The 20,167-nt window shown below is 38.9% G+C and overlaps 1 protein-coding gene and 1 pseudogene across 2 annotated transcripts; one reads left to right on the top strand and one right to left on the bottom strand.

The window, feature by feature from the left end:
- Positions 1–65: 65 nt before the first annotated feature.
- LOC119898537 lies at positions 66–3,623 on the top strand (annotated as a pseudogene).
- A 3,237-nt stretch (positions 3,624–6,860) lies between these two features.
- LOC119898536 (DNA damage-regulated autophagy modulator protein 2-like) lies at positions 6,861–18,886 on the bottom strand. 2 transcript variants are annotated; one of them, XM_038712676.1, is made up of 8 exons: positions 18,736–18,886; positions 15,712–15,881; positions 15,457–15,524; positions 12,004–12,146; positions 11,727–11,904; positions 10,290–10,372; positions 10,014–10,106; positions 6,861–8,802 (listed from the first exon to the last, which is right to left on the bottom strand). In XM_038712676.1, the coding sequence occupies exons 2-8, from the start codon at positions 15,840–15,842 to the stop codon at positions 8,668–8,670; spliced, it is 831 nt and encodes a 276-aa protein (XP_038568604.1). In that variant the 5' UTR covers positions 15,843–15,881; positions 18,736–18,886; the 3' UTR covers positions 6,861–8,667. The 2 variants fall into 2 exon arrangements, with proteins under 2 accessions (XP_038568604.1, XP_038568605.1); XM_038712677.1 differs by lacking the exon at positions 18,736–18,886 and adding an exon at positions 18,574–18,729.
- Positions 18,887–20,167: the final 1,281 nt, after the last annotated feature.

Below are 20,167 nucleotides of genomic sequence, written 5' to 3' on the forward strand. Positions count from 1 at the left end.
ATGAAGCTGTTGAGCATTTCCCCTCAATATATAAGGACAACTCACTGTTTTCCAGCATCTGTGTTTTGACTTGTGTGGTTATGTGTGCGCATGCTGCAGGTTTTCATGAATGGTGGAGTGTTGGCTCTCTCAGGCAGAGTCTGGTCAACTGTTCGGGCTGTGCAACAATCTCATCGGTGCTAGAAGTCCCAGAGAGCCTCAGAGGGACCGTGACTCTCCGACGGGGGCCACAGCTTGTCCTGCTGAAGGTCAGAGGTCAACACGGCCAGGATTTTGGCAAACTGTAAATGACAGCTTTAAAAAAAGAGCTTTTTAATCAACCCTTCTTGAGAATTTATTTTATATATAATAGATTCACTGGTGAAGCAGCTTGTGTAAAGATCCTATAAGTTTTATGTTCTGACCATCAGTTTGTTTCTGTCAGTTTGGTGGATTGCTCTATTACAGTACCCATGAGTCTCAGCTGCTGTTGCTATGGAGAAGAAGACGATGGGAGGAGTGACTCAGAGCTGTAGCAAATTCACCACGGAATTCACTACTGAAGTCATCTCTGCCCGATTTTAAACTGTTATGTGTGACTAATGTGTGATAACTATCCCCAGTCCGGCCATTCTAGTTTGTTCATAGTTTGTTCATACTGGTCTCTGCAGGGTGGGGAGTCCCTCAGTGTCCAGCGGCAGCAGCTTGAGGAGCTCTACTTGGCCCATTCAGGTTCCATGTCCATTCTGCTGGAGGAGGACGACGGCCTGCAGAACCACAACCTCGGCCTCCCCGAAGGACCCGCCAACTTCACTCTGCTCTGGTACGCAATTCTGTTTAAAGTATAGCTCTTCAGTGTGCTCAGTATCAGCTCGGATCTCGTGTTGCCTCAAAATCACCTTGAGAGACACCGATATTACTCAGGGTGCTCTGATCAATCAGTCCAAAAAATCCTGATCAGAGCACCTCTAGATATTACATTTGTTAGAAAATGATTATCTTCTGTCTGTCTATAGTACAGTTGATTGAAGAACATTTTAGTGTTGGTGCAGGATGTGAAAACTGGACTGAACATTTTGGACCTGTGAAAAAGTAATCTGGCAAGCGACCCTCCCTGCAAAACAAACAAACAGGCAGGCAGAGTGAGAGGGTCCTCACCACTGTAAATGAACAAAGCACAGCGGAAAACTGTATTTAATGTGGATCTGTGACATTTGGCCTAATATCTGAGCCGGTACGGATCGGATCGGTGCTTGTATAATGATTGTGACTGGTGATTTGATGAGTGTGTATTTTCCGTGTAGGAGGTTCAGCTCTGGGACCAGGGAGAAGGTGTTGAGGTGGCTCTTCCCGAAGGCTGAACTCTGCCCCCTGCTGGACAGTGCTGGGACCATCGTGCAGCGCTGCCTGGTCACCCACAGCACAAACTCTCAGAGCAAGGTGAGACAGACAGGACTAAGCAGGAATAGAGTGTTATATTTACTGACAGAAGTGATGAACAAAACTGGAAGAAATCTTTGAGACTAAATGGCAGGTGTAGTGTGATATTGTAGATATGCAGAAAAAAACAGCCTTGTCTTGTGGGGATCGTCTCTGTATTCGTGGATCTCAGATTTATGTCAGTGACCTGTTTTTTCTTACACTCAGTTTTGTTCAGTCCAGTTCTGTCTGTACAACATGACACACTCAAAACTGTACCACCCAAAGCTATGTAACACGTGTCTTTGTCTATTTACAATATCCCACATAAGTCATATAGATTTTTCTCGACTTTAGTCATCTGCGTTTTGTTAGTGTGTTTTGTAACCCTCAGCTTCTGTTCTAACTAGTTGTGTGTGTTTCAGGGTGTTGGGGTCTTTGGCTGGCTGGTGGTGGTGAGGGGCTACCAACAGTTCGAGTTCTGCCTGTTCAACGCTGTCAGAAACACTGCAGCTCCTTCAACCTTTGGCTGACACCGGGAGACATGGGTAACACTTGCCGCACCTGTATAACACACTTAACGTGACAAATAAACTTCTTGTCTTGTGCCCACAAGATAAAAAATACATATATCCTGGGGGCTCTGTATAAAATACAGAAATTTGCTGCACAGCCCAACAAAATAAATTGTTGATGTTGTGCATATAAATTATGATAATTGGACATAAAAGATGATTTGTGCACAAACTAATAATCATTTGTGAAAATCATTATTCGTGTGCACAAGATTTGAAAATATTAAATGATTTTGCACACAAGTTGTGTGCACTTATGTGTTTTATATGGAGATTATTTTATGTCTCGTGTGCAGAAATTATTTGGACTATTACAAGTTAGAAGGTTGTTCATTTGTAATGAAAATAACTCTTGGATTAGCACAGCAGACTGATATGGATTTATATAGTGCAGTGTCCGTTCACAGGGGCCGATGTGACGCCTCCCTGTGCTTTTTAGTGTGCACAAGATGTGCGTCTCACATTGGTTTCACCTACAGCATTAATATCACTGAAAGAACTAACACATTTGTTTCTAACTGATATCAAAGCTTTGTGATAAGGCTGTTTCAACAATTCACTACCACATTGGTTTCACCTATAGCATTAAGCTCAAATTGTCTCCAACGAAGGTTAAAATCAAGGGCAACTGGACTTGTCTCAGTACTTCTTTGTCTCAGTACAGAGGTACTGAACTTTAATGTATTGGAATCCTGAAAAGGATGAGAAGGAAGAGGCTAACCAGGGAATCTTATCTCGGAGGGTATTAGTCCCGCCCTCACTGTTGCACGGGCGGGGCTTATATGATCCGAAATTGATAAACTTGGAATAAATAATATAGTAAGAGCCGCCCGCGAGCGTTCCCTGCCCTTGCTGTTGCAGAGCTCTCTCTAGTATATTTATTTATTCATTCTGAACATGTTGAGTGTCCAAATTGCACCAAAACTGACACTGCACTCCCTTGGGACCGCAGCAACACACCCGCCACGTGTGAAGGTGATTGGATGAACGGTTCTTGAAATAATCGAAAGACAGACACACACACACAAATTTCTACCTTTTTATTAGAGAGATTCGTCAATATGTTTTGCCCAATAAATAAATAAATGAAACAATTGAAATTGCCCTAAACAGGTCGGTTTTTCAGTTGCTCGATATGTTCATCCAAACACATACACTCACTCCCAAACTCTCTTTTCACTGTCCTTTCTCCATAATTCAGATGACGACTCAGCTGATGAAATCATTTGACTTACTTAATGTCATCTGAAACCACAAACTTTATCAACAGGAACACGGCAAACAGAATATTTATCGTTTCCTCGCAGGCTTCTAACAAAGCAAACTGTGTGAAAATGTCTACAGTTTAACTGGAGAGAACTGATAAATGAATATAGCCACTGCTTAAATGGTACAAAGTCTTTGAGGCGTTTGCTTGCTGCATCTCTTCTCTTTATCTCAGAAATCTATGTCACACGTGGCTGCTGAAGCTGTCCGGTCTGAACCCACAGTTGATGGTTGTTCTCTCTGACCTTTCACCAGTGTACGCTGACCCTCGGTACTGGCAGATGGAGCTGTTCCCTGGCCGAGGGCAGACCATCATCTGTGACGGTTCAGCCTTTTAACCTTCAGGTGCACAAAGTGGAGGAGGACAGAGTTCAGGACTGGGGGTGACTTCCTGCTGAGGTGTTTTCGGAACTCGTCTGCCTTTCTGTGGCCCCGCCCACTGATGCCTTATAACCCTCCGATCTTTATTTCTGTTCCACCGCCCGTCTGACCGTCCTCCCAGTGTCCTTGGAGAACTGGAAACCACTGCACACATGACTTCAGTTTGGACAAAGAGACCTCCTGCAGGTTTCAAGGGTCGTGGTCAGAGGACTGAAGAAATTACTTTTTGACTTTGTCCTTGTGTATAACAGCAGAGCATCAACTCGCTGCAACTCTCAGATGTCCTGGATGTGCTGTGCTCGTGCCATAGCTTCAAGCTGATCTCTAGCAATTTAAAAAAAAAAAAATTGGGTGTGCCTCTCTCTCGGAAGGTAGTGAAACACTGTTGATCTGGATCCAGACCTCTGAATCACAGCCCACATTTGTTCATTGATTCATAGGTCTGATGTTGTGCTCTTCTAAGGCTCTTTGGTTATTGGTCAATCGGAGCTTCGTAGGTGGGATTAGAATTGGCACAAATTTCTTTAGTCAACATGTCAAACTCTTCTGCCATGTCAACTGAAAATGATTATGACTGGACGGATATATCAGTCACTGATGAATGGTTAGAGCTAAAAATAAACGTCCCTCAGCTAACAGGAACACGTGAGACAGAAGAATGAGAAGAAACAAAGCAGACATTCAGTCTAATTATCGGGCACCTGCAGCTGTTAAATGGTACATATTCTTGCATTTAATCAACTTATAACCAAACTGAGTTTAGGAAGAGCGGGAGCTCAATAAAGACCTTTTATATTTTAGCTCCCGGCCCCTCGTAATCCGTCCCTGGCTGATTATTTCCATCCAGTCATCGAGCAATCACTCTTTTTGCAGTGCATTCTAGGAACATTCTAGGAATTGAACGTTGTTGGTGTCTGGGCTTGGTCGAAGTTCACTACCTCCTAAAGTTTTGAGACGCTTCTGCTCGTCATCTGGTTCTTTCCTTGATGTTAAAGGAGGCCAGTTCACCCAAGTTACAATAACCACCATTTTCTTACTTATCTCTGGTATCTAGAACAACCAGACACGTTTTTCTGACCTTTTGATTATTTTGTTTATTTTATTTCTAGGCCTGTTTGGTTTTTTACATATTATTTAACAAGACAAGTTATTACCAAAACAATCCACCTTATTCCTTCATGGGGGGGGGGGGGGTAAAACAAATTATATGCTGCTTTATGACAACCTCCAAGGTTCATTTTCAGGGGAAAAATAACTCTCAGAAATCAAATATAGCTCACGTTTTAGATGTTACATTAGTTCCTGTACTTAGCTTGTTGCTACATGATAATTTCCAAAAATACTTGGACATTCAAAAGCAGTGTTGTTTTTCTCATTGTCTTGTGGTGAGAATTTAATTTCTGCATCAACACAACCGACTACAGCTGAGTAAATTCACCAGCCAAGGTCGGAGACTGAACCTCGAGTAATCTCAGCACCTCGTGGGTTATTTAGAGTAACTGCGACACTGTTTCTAAATTAAATGTTCCTGTTGATTTTTTACATTTAAATTTTGCATTAATGTGGAGGAAGAAATCTCAGACATATTTTAAAACCTGGACAAATGAAACCAAAAGTATCTGACTGGAGAGATAATATAATAAAACCAAAGGGAAGAAAGAAAATGTATTTTGTAATTTGGGTGAACTGACTCTTTAACATCCATTTATTACTCTAACATTTACTCTGAAGTTTATTTTCATCGTTTATCAGACTCTGCTTCTTTTTAAATTTAGATTTTACTAATTTACAACAAAGCTGCTTCACTGATTTAAGTGTTATAATTTTGTGTGTGTATATATGTTCAAGCCATTCATTTTAATAATACTGTGCTAATATAATGTAATATTATTACACTTTTGATTACTTGTGGTTATCAGTACAGAGTTCAGACAGAAGTTAACGTCACAATGATGCAGCGGAGGATATATTTTGTGCATAATCAGGGTTTCCATGGGTCGTTAAAAAGTAATATTAAATCAGTTTGCCAAAGTTGATGCCTGTTAAATGTGAGTTTCTGTGATTAATAGACGATCTCTCTTTTTGTTTTAGCGTCCCAAAACTCCCCAAACATCACCAGTTGAGGGTGCTTGATCAAAATAACGGAGTGAAACTTTTTATTTTGCATAGAAATTTCACAGTTTTATGAGAAAATTAAAACGTGACACGTACTTGCTTCCATCTGTGTGGGGAATTTTATAAGAGTTATGAAGTAGAGTGGTTGTAAATGATGCGAGTTTGGTTCGTTTTATTGAGAAGATGTTGAACCAGTTGTTTTACTGAACAGATGTTTTATTATTATTCTGGTTGCACAGATAATCAGGACATAACGTTAAATAATATTGTGTGGGATGTCAAAGATGTTGTTTAACAGGAAGAATCTGAAGCAATGGGCGGCTGTCTGTAATAGTAGACTGAATATGTTTGGGTTGAACAACGTTGTTATTGTTGACAAATCTTAAACTCTTGAAGTCCCAAGATTTTGAATTGAAGAGTTTTTTTTTTTTTTTTTTATTTAATTAATGTGTATCAGTAATTTAACCTCTGTTTCTATAATAATGGCTACAGCCCTTAATTAAGTACAAAAATCTGTCTGAATGCTTTGGTAAGTGGACATACTCCGTTTATGTTGTATTCATGTCACATACAGATCAGAGTATGTGTAAAAAAACAATGTTAAGTTGTTTTCAGGTCAGATTCATCAGGAGTTGGAAGCAGCAGTTCAGAAAACAGCTGATGATGAACCTGAAAAACCTCAACCTGTTGTGAGTAAATCTGAACTTTGGCTGAACAGCCTCTGATTGACTTTTACTGAATTACACTAAATATGACATATATATTATATTAATAGTCTTATAATCAGAGCTGAGATTTTGGCCACTTGGGGGCAGCAGAACAAGCTGAAAACACATCCAAATTTTAATAACCTTTTTAAAGTTGTTCATCCAGCAGACAGAGCAACTTATAGTCCCACCGTAGTCGTGTTTGTGTCCACCTGATGAGTTCAGTGATTGTTTTGATCTCCAACAACTCCTCATAAAATATATCTTGAACTCTCTATTTATTTACTAGCAAGTCTATAACAAACCAAAATTAGGAAATAAAGGCTAAATAGTTTTGTTGCGTGAAGACAATCATCTGTGCATTACCATTACAGTACGTTGATCTTTAAATCAAAAGATAAAGTATGACCTTAGTGACTACAAACAGGAAGTAAAGCTTTATTTGTCTTAACATGAACAATGTACAGCAGCAACTCAGGGTTACAAGTTTGTATCCGATAAATATTAATGTTTATTTGTAGATATGTTTAGACAGTAGGTTAACTGTGGAGTCTTGTGCCATCAGAATAATTATAGACTGTTTAATAAAAAGCAATGCATTGATTCATTGACAGTTCCCTTTATTTTTGTCAGCTGTCTCACATAAAAATTTAACATAGTTCAACTCAAACATCAGCTGCAGCTCTGATTGGCCAGCTGGTGATTTTACAGGAGTTTGACCAATTACAGTGGGTTTGGACTTTTGGATGTTTACACAGTTGTCTTTAATTGAAAGGTACTCTGTGGAGTTTGTAGCACTCTGGAGCAATGTTTTTATGACTGGATATACTGGTGATACACATTCCTGCCCATGGTTTCATGCTATTCCACTAACCTACACTGTGTCAGAAAAGTAAAAGGCTGACTTGCTCGTTAACATGGATGTAAACATAAGATTTAAAATATTTAGAAAAAATATTTAATATTGAGGAAAAACTGTATCATTGAGGTCTAACAATGTGTTTTTGTAAGAAAAGTTAAGGCAGCACAAATGAACTGAGGTGGAATAGGCAAAAGCATTAGTAAGAGGAATAATTTGTAGCCTAGTCCAAAGCCTTTCAGTTAGAATCATTTATTAATTGTTTGACAGAATAAAGAAACCATTATTCATTCAGGTAAATTTATGGTATTATAATTATTTTATAACTGAATACATTTACTTTAACGCAAAGTAATTATTCCAGTGGCACACTACAGCAGCAGTTCGGTACTTAAAGTAACACATGGCTTAAAGGGAATTTAAGTGAAGTTAGGCATCTGAATTATGCACCTGGCCTTCACAGTAAAAACAGGAACTACATTGTAATATACAATAGTATTTATGGAAAGTAACCTTAGGGCAGCTAAATGAAAGCGGACTGATAACTGGTGTCAGAAAAAGTGAAAATATTTAACCACTCTGTATAGAATGGAAACTCAGCGATCCAACAAATATTCTTTCCCCCCAGTTTAACAATCAGCATGTTGATTTCAACATAAATCATTTAAAAAAACCCGTCTTTTTACACATGACCCCCAGGAGGAAGCCGTTTGAAGGAAAAGCATCACATTTGGGTTTAAAGGGTCATTTCTTCCTCATTGTTTAGTTTCCAGTCAAATAGTTTGTTTCATTTGTCCAGGTTTGGAGATTTCTGTCACCATCCTAATACAATAGAGGTGACTGGACTTTCACAATGAAAATGGTGAGTTTATCCAAAATAACAGGGAACCAGTTTCTAAAAAAGAAATGCTGAACTAGATTCTATTCTCCTCTATTGTATCGAGTTGGAGGCAGAAATCTCAGACGGCTCCAAAAACCCCAAATATCTGGAGCGATAAGTCTAGAGCAGTGGTTCTCAAACTTTTTCTGTCAGAAGCCAAACAAAGCTCATGCCCCCCAACATTGTACAATACAGGCGACTGATATAAACAAGATTCAGGTTAGCAAAATAGCCTTGTTAGCACCAGAGCACACTTGTTTGTCACCACATTAATCACCACATTAATCACCACATTAATCACATTAATCACATTCAAGCAACCCCCTGATGTGGCTGTACATCCCCCAGTTTGAGAGCCACTGGTCTAGAGGGAGGAGAGAATGTTTACAAGCTACCACACCAGCTTTAAGGAAGTCCTTATAAAAAGCCCTTAAACATGATTATAAAAAGTGAAAATCTGTGTAGAAGCAGTGTCTCTGCTGCTGGTCACGTTCCTCCTGCCAGCAGTGGAGATGATTCAGAAGCTTCAAGTTTGTGGTGACGTGATGCTGGGGCGCCACCATGTGGCCAGTCGTACAGGTGGCTCCCCTGCAAATCTGCTTCAGCTCGCAAACTGATTTTCTTTAAAAAAAAAACAACAAAATAAAGTTTTGTAATAAGACTGTTTTTCCACCCAGATCTTTACACAGTAAAAGAACAGCTCAACCTGTCTCATATACTTATTTTAGCATAAACACTGGATGCAGGGGAAATGGCTACCAAAGGAGCTGTCCAAAAACATATGTCAACCTCTCTACAGCTAATCATTAACATGTCGTATCTTGTTTGTTCAATCTGTACACAAACTAATGTACAAATGACAACTTGTGTTCTGTGCAGTTATGTGAACAACAGCTGGCCGCAGTGTCTTCGTGGAGTTTTAATGTCACCATAAGGATGTCACTGTGCATCAGATATCATCGGACACGTAAAACGGCAACTTAGCCCAGCGTCGTATTTCACTTGTTGACGTCTCCAACACAACACTAAATGGATCATGTCCGATATGGCTGTAACATGCTTTACTTATATTCCCAACACTAACTGAGTCTACATTCTTTAATTTAAATGTGACGTCTGCCTCGTTTCATTACTGAATGTGATTATTCTCTGCAGTCACTGCATTCACTTTGTCTTTCATTCACTGAGATACTAGGGAGTGACCAAAGGGTTTATAGTGGAGATGGTTTTGAATAATTTTTTTACTGAAAAGAGAACCACAGTTCTCAACTTGCTTCAAGTTGTTCACTTTCAACAATCTCCATCATTATCAAAAGACGCGTAGGAGGAAACAATCCCCATAACCCCAATGTGTAATTAAATTTGAGGCGCTTACGAACCCATGAAGTATGGATGTATTAAGAAAAACTGCATACAGACACACAAATGAGAAAATAATTCATTAACCACACTGCTCTTTTAGACTTCGCTAATTTACCTGAACAGGACACATCATATTCTGAGTAATTTCGGGATATTTGTGATGTATGTTTTTTGGGCCAGTGATGCTGAAATACAGAGTGTGGCCACTACACCACAATAACCTCACAGTGAGAACTGTTCCTGGATGATTGTTACGAGGCTTGCAAGCATAGACACTGTAGATACTGCGCAAAATTGTAGCGCAGAAGTATAAATTATAGACCCTGACGGAGAACATGAGAATTTCCTTTAAATTAAATTTTCTTTGTATTACTGAAGTCAGAACATTCTCTCTGCACTGTTGATGCTTGATACAGTAATATGACAAAACAAAATGGACTACGCCTTCAACAGCAGCTGAGACAAAGTACCTGGAAATCTCTGATGTACGTGAGGAAGAAGCTGATGAAGGAGAAGGCCAGAGACCATTCAGATATGGTGCTGATGATGTGAGCCGTGTAGCCCTGAAAAAGAAACCAGAATGTAGCAGTGATTCTTTTTATTGCCAATCAAATTATGTAATTATTTTATTTAGACAATGTTCTTGTATAGCTGCTTGTGTTCGGACCACATTTAACATCTGATAAGTTATTTCTCAAAATAAGGTATTTTAATATCAGAACTGAAACTTATATCGGACTACTGACCGTCTCTCCAGGAGTCCAGTGCAGTTTGTGAGCTACGTCCACTCCCGGCAGACTGCTGTACATGATGACTGACGATACGAACACTTGACAGGAGAGGACATTGTTAAGGATCACAGATCCCTGCTCGGCATTAATTCAACAGGACGTGTGTTTAGCTAAGCATTTAAAAGGAGAGTTTGCAGAAGTTTCAAGAAAGATAGACAGATTAATTGATGATGAAAATAATCAAAGTTGCTGCGCAACCCACTTGCCTGTTTTGCTGCCTTGTTATTTGTCCATTTAAACTGTGTGCACAGTGTGAGGAACCACACTGCAAATTTAACTACATTTCCCCAGCAACACTCCAGTTGGTATTTTCAAAGTCACTCATCATTTTCACAAGTGAGCCATTTACCCACCAAGAAGTGCAAAGCGAGGGGGGGGAGGTCCGGAAACCAGTCAGTATCTGGTGTGACCACCATTAAAAGGTGCAAGGTTATCTATTTTATTTTTTTCTTAATTCAAATAACTGCTACATAAAAAGTATTGGGAAATTGTATCAGATCCTCCTCATCCTAATTAGGTCATCCTCACTGGTAGTATTAGCTTAGGCTATAAGGGGAAAGACTACAGCTTGGGTGTTTTTTTTATATTTGAATGAGAGAGGAGTGAAATAGTTTAGTGACCAAATAATAATAAGTTGTGGGAAATGAATTTAAGGTATTTTTTTGATACGTGTGTTGAAAGTAAACAAACTGAATTGAAAGATCTCCGCAAGTGTTTTTCCCTTTATTGGTGAGTCGCAAACCTCCAAAAAGACGACAGTCACAAGTATAAAACGAGAAAGCAGTCTATTTAAACTTGTGGCGATAAACTTGCAACAGTGACGAATATGCCTGAGACCGCAGCCAAAGGTGAGTGGCTGTTAAAAATCACACATGGACACTTTAATACAGTTTATGGTGAATGCACATAAGAAAAAGGTGTGCTCTTCTCTTTCTTTCAGTGTGTTGCTTGCATGTTTGACTGCAAGCAAAACCATATAATTTTTTGCCGCGATCTGGTTAAATAAAGAAGGACTAGGTATCGACTGAAGTACTGGTTTGACTGGAGACGTTTCGATTCTACTCGATACCGGACTGTTTCGGTCGATACCTTAGAGGTACCGAGTAGCGATACCCAACCCTAGTTACACGTGGTCTGCGGTTGTGAGTTCAGTTTCATCCAGAGACTACCTCTTTTCATCGCACCAAATTTCGACCATTTGGTCCAGATCACGATATGGGGGCGGTTTCACTCCTGTAATTTCAGTTCAGATCAAACAGAAAAGTCCTACATTTTGGACCAGGTAGGTGTGAAAGGGCCCTTAAATAAAAACAACTTTCCTCATTGAGTCCTTATCTCACTACAGGCCTGCTGGAGTTTTGTGTCTCCCGCTATCACCATGTTAAAGGATACTGCTGATGATGCTGCACAGGGTCCAGACTCCGATGCAGAGGCGGACGAGGTAGGTGGTCTTGCTGTGGACGTGAGGCTGCATGTAGAGTGAGAGCAGCGTCTGAACAATGATGTAGAGAGCTCCAATCCCAAAGGTCAGCACCGCTCCCACCAGGTGCATGGAGAAAATCGTGGTCTTCTGTTCTCACACACACACACACACAGAGATTCACTGCGACACGTTCAACACTTCACACACTGTACACGTGTGAACTGATCCAAGACCAGCAGCACTCACCTGGAAGTTGGCAACCACGCACATCCCGAAGGAGCTGATTAAGCCGAGCAGCAGCCCGGCGCAGTTCAGTCTGTTGAGTCTGACCTCCTCCTCACCTGTCAAGGCCTCCACCTGTTTGTAACGCACATACACTGTCGCCATACCTACAAACACACATACACAAACACATAGCCATAAATCAATCAAAGTCCAATAACCATATATGATTTGTGTTGCTTTTTTTTTTTTACATAGACAAAAAAAAAATTTTTACAGAGGCAAAAATCAATTCAATTTTAATACAGAAGATTTAACAGCTGTACAATAAATCAAATCATGAAAGATATCAGCTGATAACTATAGTAAACAATAAAAAATGTTTATTCATTGTCTTTTTAATAATTATTGCCTTCTCACTTAATCTGCTGATTATAGTTTTTATTAATTCACTGTTCAATTGTCTATAAAATGGAAAAAATTGTCAAAGCCCCAAGATGACATTTTCAAAAGTCTTGTTTTGTCCGATCACCGAAACATAGAAGTAATTAGTTTATTAATTAGTAATCCCGTACCTTCTATCATAGATGATCACTTTTAAGAAGCTGGAACCAAATCCATCATCAAAATAGTTTACAGTTAATTTTCTGTTGATCAACTAAAACTATTTATGGACTAACAGTTTCATTTTTACAGCTGCTACAGAGAAAAAGCAGATGTGATGCGTTTCACAGGTTAACTGAGGCATTACTAAGTACACTAACTATGACATGAACTTTAAAAAAGAATTTCTTTCTTCCTTCCTCAAAACCACTTTTTTGTGATTTACAAGTCATGACACTATTTTACAAATATTTGAAAACCCACCAGAGCAATACTCTTTTTGTTCTTTAATGAAACAACATCCTGATTCTTAAAATCTTGCTTCAACATTTATCTTACCGTTTTCTAATAAAATGACGGTTGTATCAAATATGCCTGGGAGGCAGATCCTGGTGTGGAGGGAGGTGTGATAAATAAATTATTTTATAAAAAGCAATGTAATAGTTCTGCCCTAATTTATTGATTACAGGGTTGGACCCGAAAATCCAAATATTCGATCATTGCGTTCACATTCGATTTTTAATTTTGAGATTCGAATGTTGAGGGTTTTTTTTCTCATGTCTGACCTCGGCTGATGTGTACGTAATGCTCCAGTTTACATCAAAGGGAAAACAAAAGGAAGCCCCCAGCAGTGTGAGAGCACATTAACCTGAAAGATAACAACAGCAGTGTGGCAGATATGGGGTTTGTTCATTTCACAAATGCTTAATTTCATTACAGATCAAAAAATTAATTAGCCTTAACTGTAGGCTACAACAAACTAACAACTTAATATATTCCCGTAATCTGCTCTGGACCTGCTCAGTTCAGCCTCTCAGTCTGGACTCTCATATAGGTACAGTTCCAACCTGCTCTGCACAGCAGCCACCAGCCCGGTTCGGCACGCACTTAATCTTCCACTTTTCCTCGGCTCAAACCCTGTAGTAAATATTCCTCTTTTATCTAACTCCTCATTCTCTTAGTGCTGCACTAGGGTGTACTAGCATAGAAACAACAAAGTTAAAAACAAACTGTTGGTAATAATAACTTGCTGTTTTAGTTAGCCTGCTCTGTGAGAATTTAAAAAACGGGAGTGCTCTCTCTCTCTCTCTCTCTCTCACATGCACACACAGACATTAATGAGCCGCTGTTATCTCTCCTCCATCGGATTCTCCCTCACTCATGTCATTGCCCACCTCTTGTCAAATTGTCAAATACGTAGCTGTAATACAGCAAATACGTAACTAAATACAGCACAGACACTGGCTTCAGTGAACTAAAATCTTACAATGCTTACAATATCCTTGCTTATTTAAATAATGTCATCAGTATGTAGATGATGATAAATCAAATTCATTACACCAGTTCACAGGGGCCCCATACCACATGACAACTTTTGTAGTTAGAGGTCACCAAGTATTCTAGAGCAAAACTGCCAGAAAGTCAGACACACAACAGCAGACCATCATGACCGCTGAAAACAAACCCAAACATAAAATACAGTCTGCATTATTATCTTTAATTCCTAATTTTTATCGTTCTCATCAAGGTTAAATTTTCAACTTACTCTTTTTTAGCAAGTATCTCCTTTCCTCTTGCTGATGTGTACTGTGACTGATGTAATCTGCATCCAATAAAGCAGTAGTCTGACAAACACTGTTGTTGGGGAATTGGGAATTCCCCAAAATTCCCAATTCCCCAACAACAGTGTTATGTTAAATTATGTTAAAACAAATCCCATTTTTATTGTGAAAGGGCTCACAAAAGACTTCAAATGAACTAATAAACTCTACATTGATGTAAAAATGTATCTCTACAATAACTAATGCCCAATTTCACTGTTCAAGCCTAAACACCAGTGTTAGCTGACAATTAAATAAAATATGAAATTACATAGTTATAATGAAATGATAGGGTGGGCTCTCAGCTAGCTAACATCAGATAGCTCATTTTAAGTAAAAGAAATGCTAATTACGAATCTCTAAAGGTAGGAAAGTCAAGTGTATTAAAGCAGCTAGATATTTAACTACTGACATTAACCTGCTGCATCTCCATTAGCGTGTGATGCGCTGGACTGGAGCAGCTGCGCTACGAGTGATGCAGACAGACAAGACGTTCAACTAACGTCCATGTTATGAAATGGTACGGCCCATTTTAGGGGTGTCTGAAATCGTACTTCAAGATTCTTGAATATAAGTCATGAGTACGGGAAATATATTGTAATATTTACAAATACAGGTAAGAAAGACCCCTCTGAACTCTTGGTTTTGCCTCTTTTGGGGGGGGTCCAAGCCTTAACTTGGGGGGTCACATCCCCCTTCCCCAATTCGAACCATGCCCCCCTCCCAGCGGCAAAGCTTCGATTAATCACTGTTAATTACTATCGAAAAAGGTAGGCAACGTTACAGAAACTAGCAAAAGATAGACAGATAGATTTAGTAGTATCCAACTGAAAAAAAAAATCCCACCTCCCTCCAAAGCTGCTCCCCCAATTCACATTTTATGGCATTTTTGTGTCAGATCATTTGAATTATTGATTGCTGTGTCAAGAGAATTTCAACAAATACAAAAAAAATGCTTCTGAAATAAACTCCATACCCCTAAATATTACACAGGGTATATTTTACAGTCTAGATTGCTCTACGTACTTCCTGAGTGATTTTATTCACTTCAATATATTTTATTGTTTTAATTATTTTATAACTACATCCTTGGATTTTACAGGATTTTTTCAGGAGAGCTTGAAGCCCAAATATTTCACTGGCTGCAATTAATTCCACAGTTGTAATTGTGCATTGGACAATTTAGAAACTTGATGGGATGGGGTGATACAGCTTTAATCACTGAATGAGACTGTTGAACACAATATATTTACACATTAAGTGTGCGCGTTACCTAAAAAGGCTGACACATCCAGCATGATGCCAAACACACACCTCTCAGGTGCCATCGTTCCTGTGTCACTGCAACACACAAAAAAGTTCATTAAAAGAAAGGTTTGGATCAAGACATCAACATTTATAAACTACTGATAAAGAACACAACCATGAATTTTTCCATGTATAATAAGAAATGTATTTATTTCATTATAAAAGTACATCACAGCAATAATCAGACTTCAGAGATGAGTGTGTGTGTCCAGACTCAGACCTGATGTAAGGCACCAGAGGATCCACATGTCTCAGCACCACCGCTGTGATATAAGCAAAGATGAAGGACGCCACCGTCCAGACAACCAGCGCTGCGGGCAGGAAGCACAGACCCTGCTGGAACCACCACATGGCCTACTAATTGTATGTATGCTGCTGGGTCACTCTGTCCTGTACACAACACAACAACAGTGTTAAACACACTGATATACAGTGATGTCTCATTGTCCATTTGAGACCTGCCATAAATACAATAAAAAATAATTAAATAATTAAATTTGGACATTAAAGTCATAGACGAATTTGCTCATACAGTCAGCATTACCAACATGCATCTTAATCTCACCTCAAATACTCACTCAAACCACCAAAACACTTCATACATCTTAATAAACTTGGTCAACCAAACACTGGCAACAATTCGCTCTCAGAAAGCAATACATTATCATGACACAGACCTAAAAACTAACAGGGAGAACAACATAAATGAACTTTTATCTTTGAAGTTTGAACGATTTTTCACATGACTTATTTTGTTATAAAATAAGAATAACATATATTCACTTTATTGACTGTACTAAAATATATGTAAACAAGAATTAATCAGAAATGCGCTTCAATATCATTTTTTTCTGTATCACTGCATATAGTAATTTACTTGTGAAAAATAAAAAGTTGAAACTGAAAATTTCAGTGCTGCAATACAATTTTTCCTCAGTTGTTTACACAGTAACACTGGTACTAAGACACAATAACCCCAACCTGTAATTCACGTACCAACCGCCTGAACCAATTCTGCTAAAATACAAGTACATTTCCTGCTTCACACTCAGATTACAGTTCTAAACCACACCACCACTATACACAGTTCTCTATGCACATAGGCGTAAACATAACATGAACATTAATATTCATCAAGATTTTCTATTTATCTCAGTCTGGTTACTGCAAATGCAGGACATTTTCAATCATTCTGTTTTAAATGTGTTTTTAACAGTTTTGGAGTGTTTGCATTTCTAAAATGTGCTGCAAATATTTAGTGTTTTGCAGGTGGTGGAGTAGGAATCAAACAATAACAAGAGTTTGTGGATTTTGGAGAAAGTGGTCATTGAATGCATTTTGTGTGAACGTAATGAAAACTGAAAACACTAATGTTTGCTGACTGTGTGAAGAGTTTTGACAATATGACTTCAGTTTTGACCGATGAATGTTAGCAATTGAAAAAAACTGTAATGCTAATGTAAAGGAGGCATCCATTTTGGTAACCGCCATCAAAATACAGTATACAAACATGATAAAAACATCTGTAGTGGCAGCACAGCACAAATTCTTCCTTGTGGGATCACAGAATCAGACGAGTCACATAATGATGTGTAACCTTGGTCTTCAGAAGGACAATCAAAGATCTGCAACTCCCTAAATTATTAGTTTTATAATAGGCTGGCATGGGATGAGCCAGGCTTGTGCAGAACTGGTCACAGCACATGCAATCACACGGCAATCACACTGTGATCACGCTGCAAGCAATCGCACGGCAACCATAGCACAATGCATGCTGGTTAGATTTCAGTGCAACTTGATCCCAACACAAGATCAAGGCAGCTGCAGTTTTCATGACCAGATGAAACTGCTGCTTTCCAACTGCACAACATTGTTCTCTAAGAAAAGTTTATTCTGTTAACAGGATGAAGGTTAGCTTTAATGAGCCTGAAAAATCTGTCCAAAGTAACAGAACTTTACTGTATTTAATTATTATGATTGTTGTTCAGTCCTGACTGTCTAATAATGACTTTTCCTCTCCACAAGTTTATGTATGTGAGTGAGTGTGTTATTATGAATTATATTTTCAGACTATTATTGATTAATATTTCTTTATTACAGGGTGTACAATAACTAGCAACAATGTTGATCATCAAATAATCAACTTACTCACTTTTAATGCAAAAATGCATGATCCCCCTCTTCTTAAATGTGAAGATTTATGGTTTTCTATGTTTTATTGTAGAGTGAATCTTTTTGGGTTTTGAACTGTTGGTTGGACAAAACAAAGACAATTGCCTTGGAGTCTGGGAAACAGTGATGTACGTGTTTTTACTATTTTCTGACATTTCGTAGACAAAACTGATTAATTCAGAAAATAATCAGCAGATTTGTCGATTAACAGCCTATAATGTAATTAAAGTGACGGTTACGGGAATAAACGCTGTCATGGCTGTCACAACGGGACATTTTAGAATCCTGATCGATTAAATAACTTCAAATTAAAACAAATAATTCATTTTGGATCTGTTTGTGTGACTTCATCTGAAGCGAGGTTAATTCCAAATGAGTTTAATAAGACGCTCGTCCACCTACAACTTCACCTGGAAGATGTAATATTTACTTAAGATAATGAAAAAAATGATGGTAACGTTACAATCTAGAGAGCCGTTTGGTGAAGTCCAAGTTTTCTTACTGACTTAGGAAGTGAAACAGAAAGTCGGACTAAAGTGTGTATAATTAGGTGTTCGCGGTTTACTCATCGATAGCGAATCAGGTTCCGACACACCAAACCCCATCAAAAAATCTTAAACTTTAAGCTTTTTAAAAATTAAGCTTAACGTTACACATCTTTCGTTAACTAGCTAACGTTACTCGAGAAAATATCAGAAACCAAACGATACGGCCCACACTGTACACTCCAAATATACAGTGACGTTAAACTAAGTTAAGTCCTTGACGAACACAAATGAATACGTTTTAAGTTATAAAGCTGATCAAGTCAGTTTTAACGGTGCGGTTTGCTAGCTAGCTAACGTTAGCTACGCCAGATAGCCGTTTATCAACCAATGTTAACGTTATATTTCAAAGTTTTTAGTCTTACCTGTCAGACTACACAGCTGGTAGACTGAGGAAATAGAGTCACGTGAACCAGCCACACAAACAGAAAGTCAGTTTTGAACTAAACTTAATGACACTTGCGCTATTCGAGTCCTCGAGCGACCATAATCTCCCTACTAAGTGCTTGAATCACTTATTTCCAAACCTGCTTCTGGTGCTCAGACCTCCGTCAAATATCACTTATCCTCGGTGCAGGGGCTCGTGTGAACCTCACCGCCATCTGAACAATCAAGTTTAAAAGTCACAGCGGTTTAGCAGTTCAGTCGAGGGTGAAACACGCATGCGCAGGTGTCGACGACAAAACAATACAAAGGGTCCTTCTCACCCGAGTTCTGCCTCGCAGGCGACAACAGGAACAGCTAATTATCATTTCAGGATAATCAGCAGAGGCTATAGATTAGATGCCATTTCTCAAAACCTGGTTAAATACACAACCCCAAATATCATTCATAATTATAAATGTTTTGCAAAAATTTAAAAACGTCATTGTAATTTTTAATATTTATGACTGCATTTATATATTGTAGCAGCAACTTAAGACAAAAGTAGGTCTGGGCAATAAAATAATAATGATAATTATGGTGATATAAATTTCTTCAGTAACAATATAACACATGTTCAATAAATGTTTGAGTTAATTCATTTAAATCACAAACAAATTATCTCTTAATTTTTCAATCTCCTAAGCATCAGTGACATTGGTGAGGTGAGGTGCCTATGCACAGCCCAAAAGATACTAAAGGACAGTTCCCACCCAGCCTGTTAACCCTGCTGCCTTCTGGGAACAGATATAGAAGTTTCTGCTGTCGCACCACCAGACTACAGAGCAGCTTTCCCCCCAAAGCTATCGGCCTTTTAAACTCTAATTCATCCTCAGCACCCCTCCATTGAATATAGTTTATTTCTGTTTACCATTTTTATGATTGCTTTTATATTACTGTATATAGTGCGATACAAACTAAATTTCACTTTACAACCTGTTGTAATATATGTTGATAATAAACCTACCATGTACGATTTATTTTGTTCAGGAAAAAGGACTGAATAAAGAATTAACTTAATTTTACGCATGCATTGCCTATTTGTTGATCAGCCTTTAAACTTGAAAGAAATAGTGATTTGACATTCAAAGTGATAATCATCAACAGACTGATATTACATTTTTTTATCTTGATTGTTGGCTGACGTGCCGACTAAAACCAACCAAAACCTTCTGCACATACAAGAACCAAAAACCCTGGTTCACAGTGACACTCAGGCAGCTTTGTCAGACCAAAGAGGATCTTGTTCGTGGACTTCAGCTCGGCGTTCAACACCATCATCCCGGACATCCTCAGCACCAAACTCACCCAACTCACTGTGCCAGCCTCCACCTGACAGTGGATCACAAACTTCCTGACTGACAGGAGTCAGCAGGTGAGACTGGGGAACATCAGATCCAGCACCCGGACTATTAGCACTGGCGCCCCCCAGGGGTGTGTGCTCTCCCCACTGCTCTTATCCCTGTACACCAAGGACTGCCCCTCAGTAGACCCATCTGTCAAACTCCTGAAGTTTGCTGACGACACAACGGTCAT

Source organism: Micropterus salmoides, unplaced genomic scaffold (assembly GCF_014851395.1).
Source record: "Micropterus salmoides isolate LMB-PRFRI ecotype aquatic unplaced genomic scaffold, ASM1485139v1 Ms_hic_scaffold_1197, whole genome shotgun sequence".
NCBI lineage: Eukaryota > Metazoa > Chordata > Actinopteri > Centrarchiformes > Centrarchidae > Micropterus > Micropterus salmoides.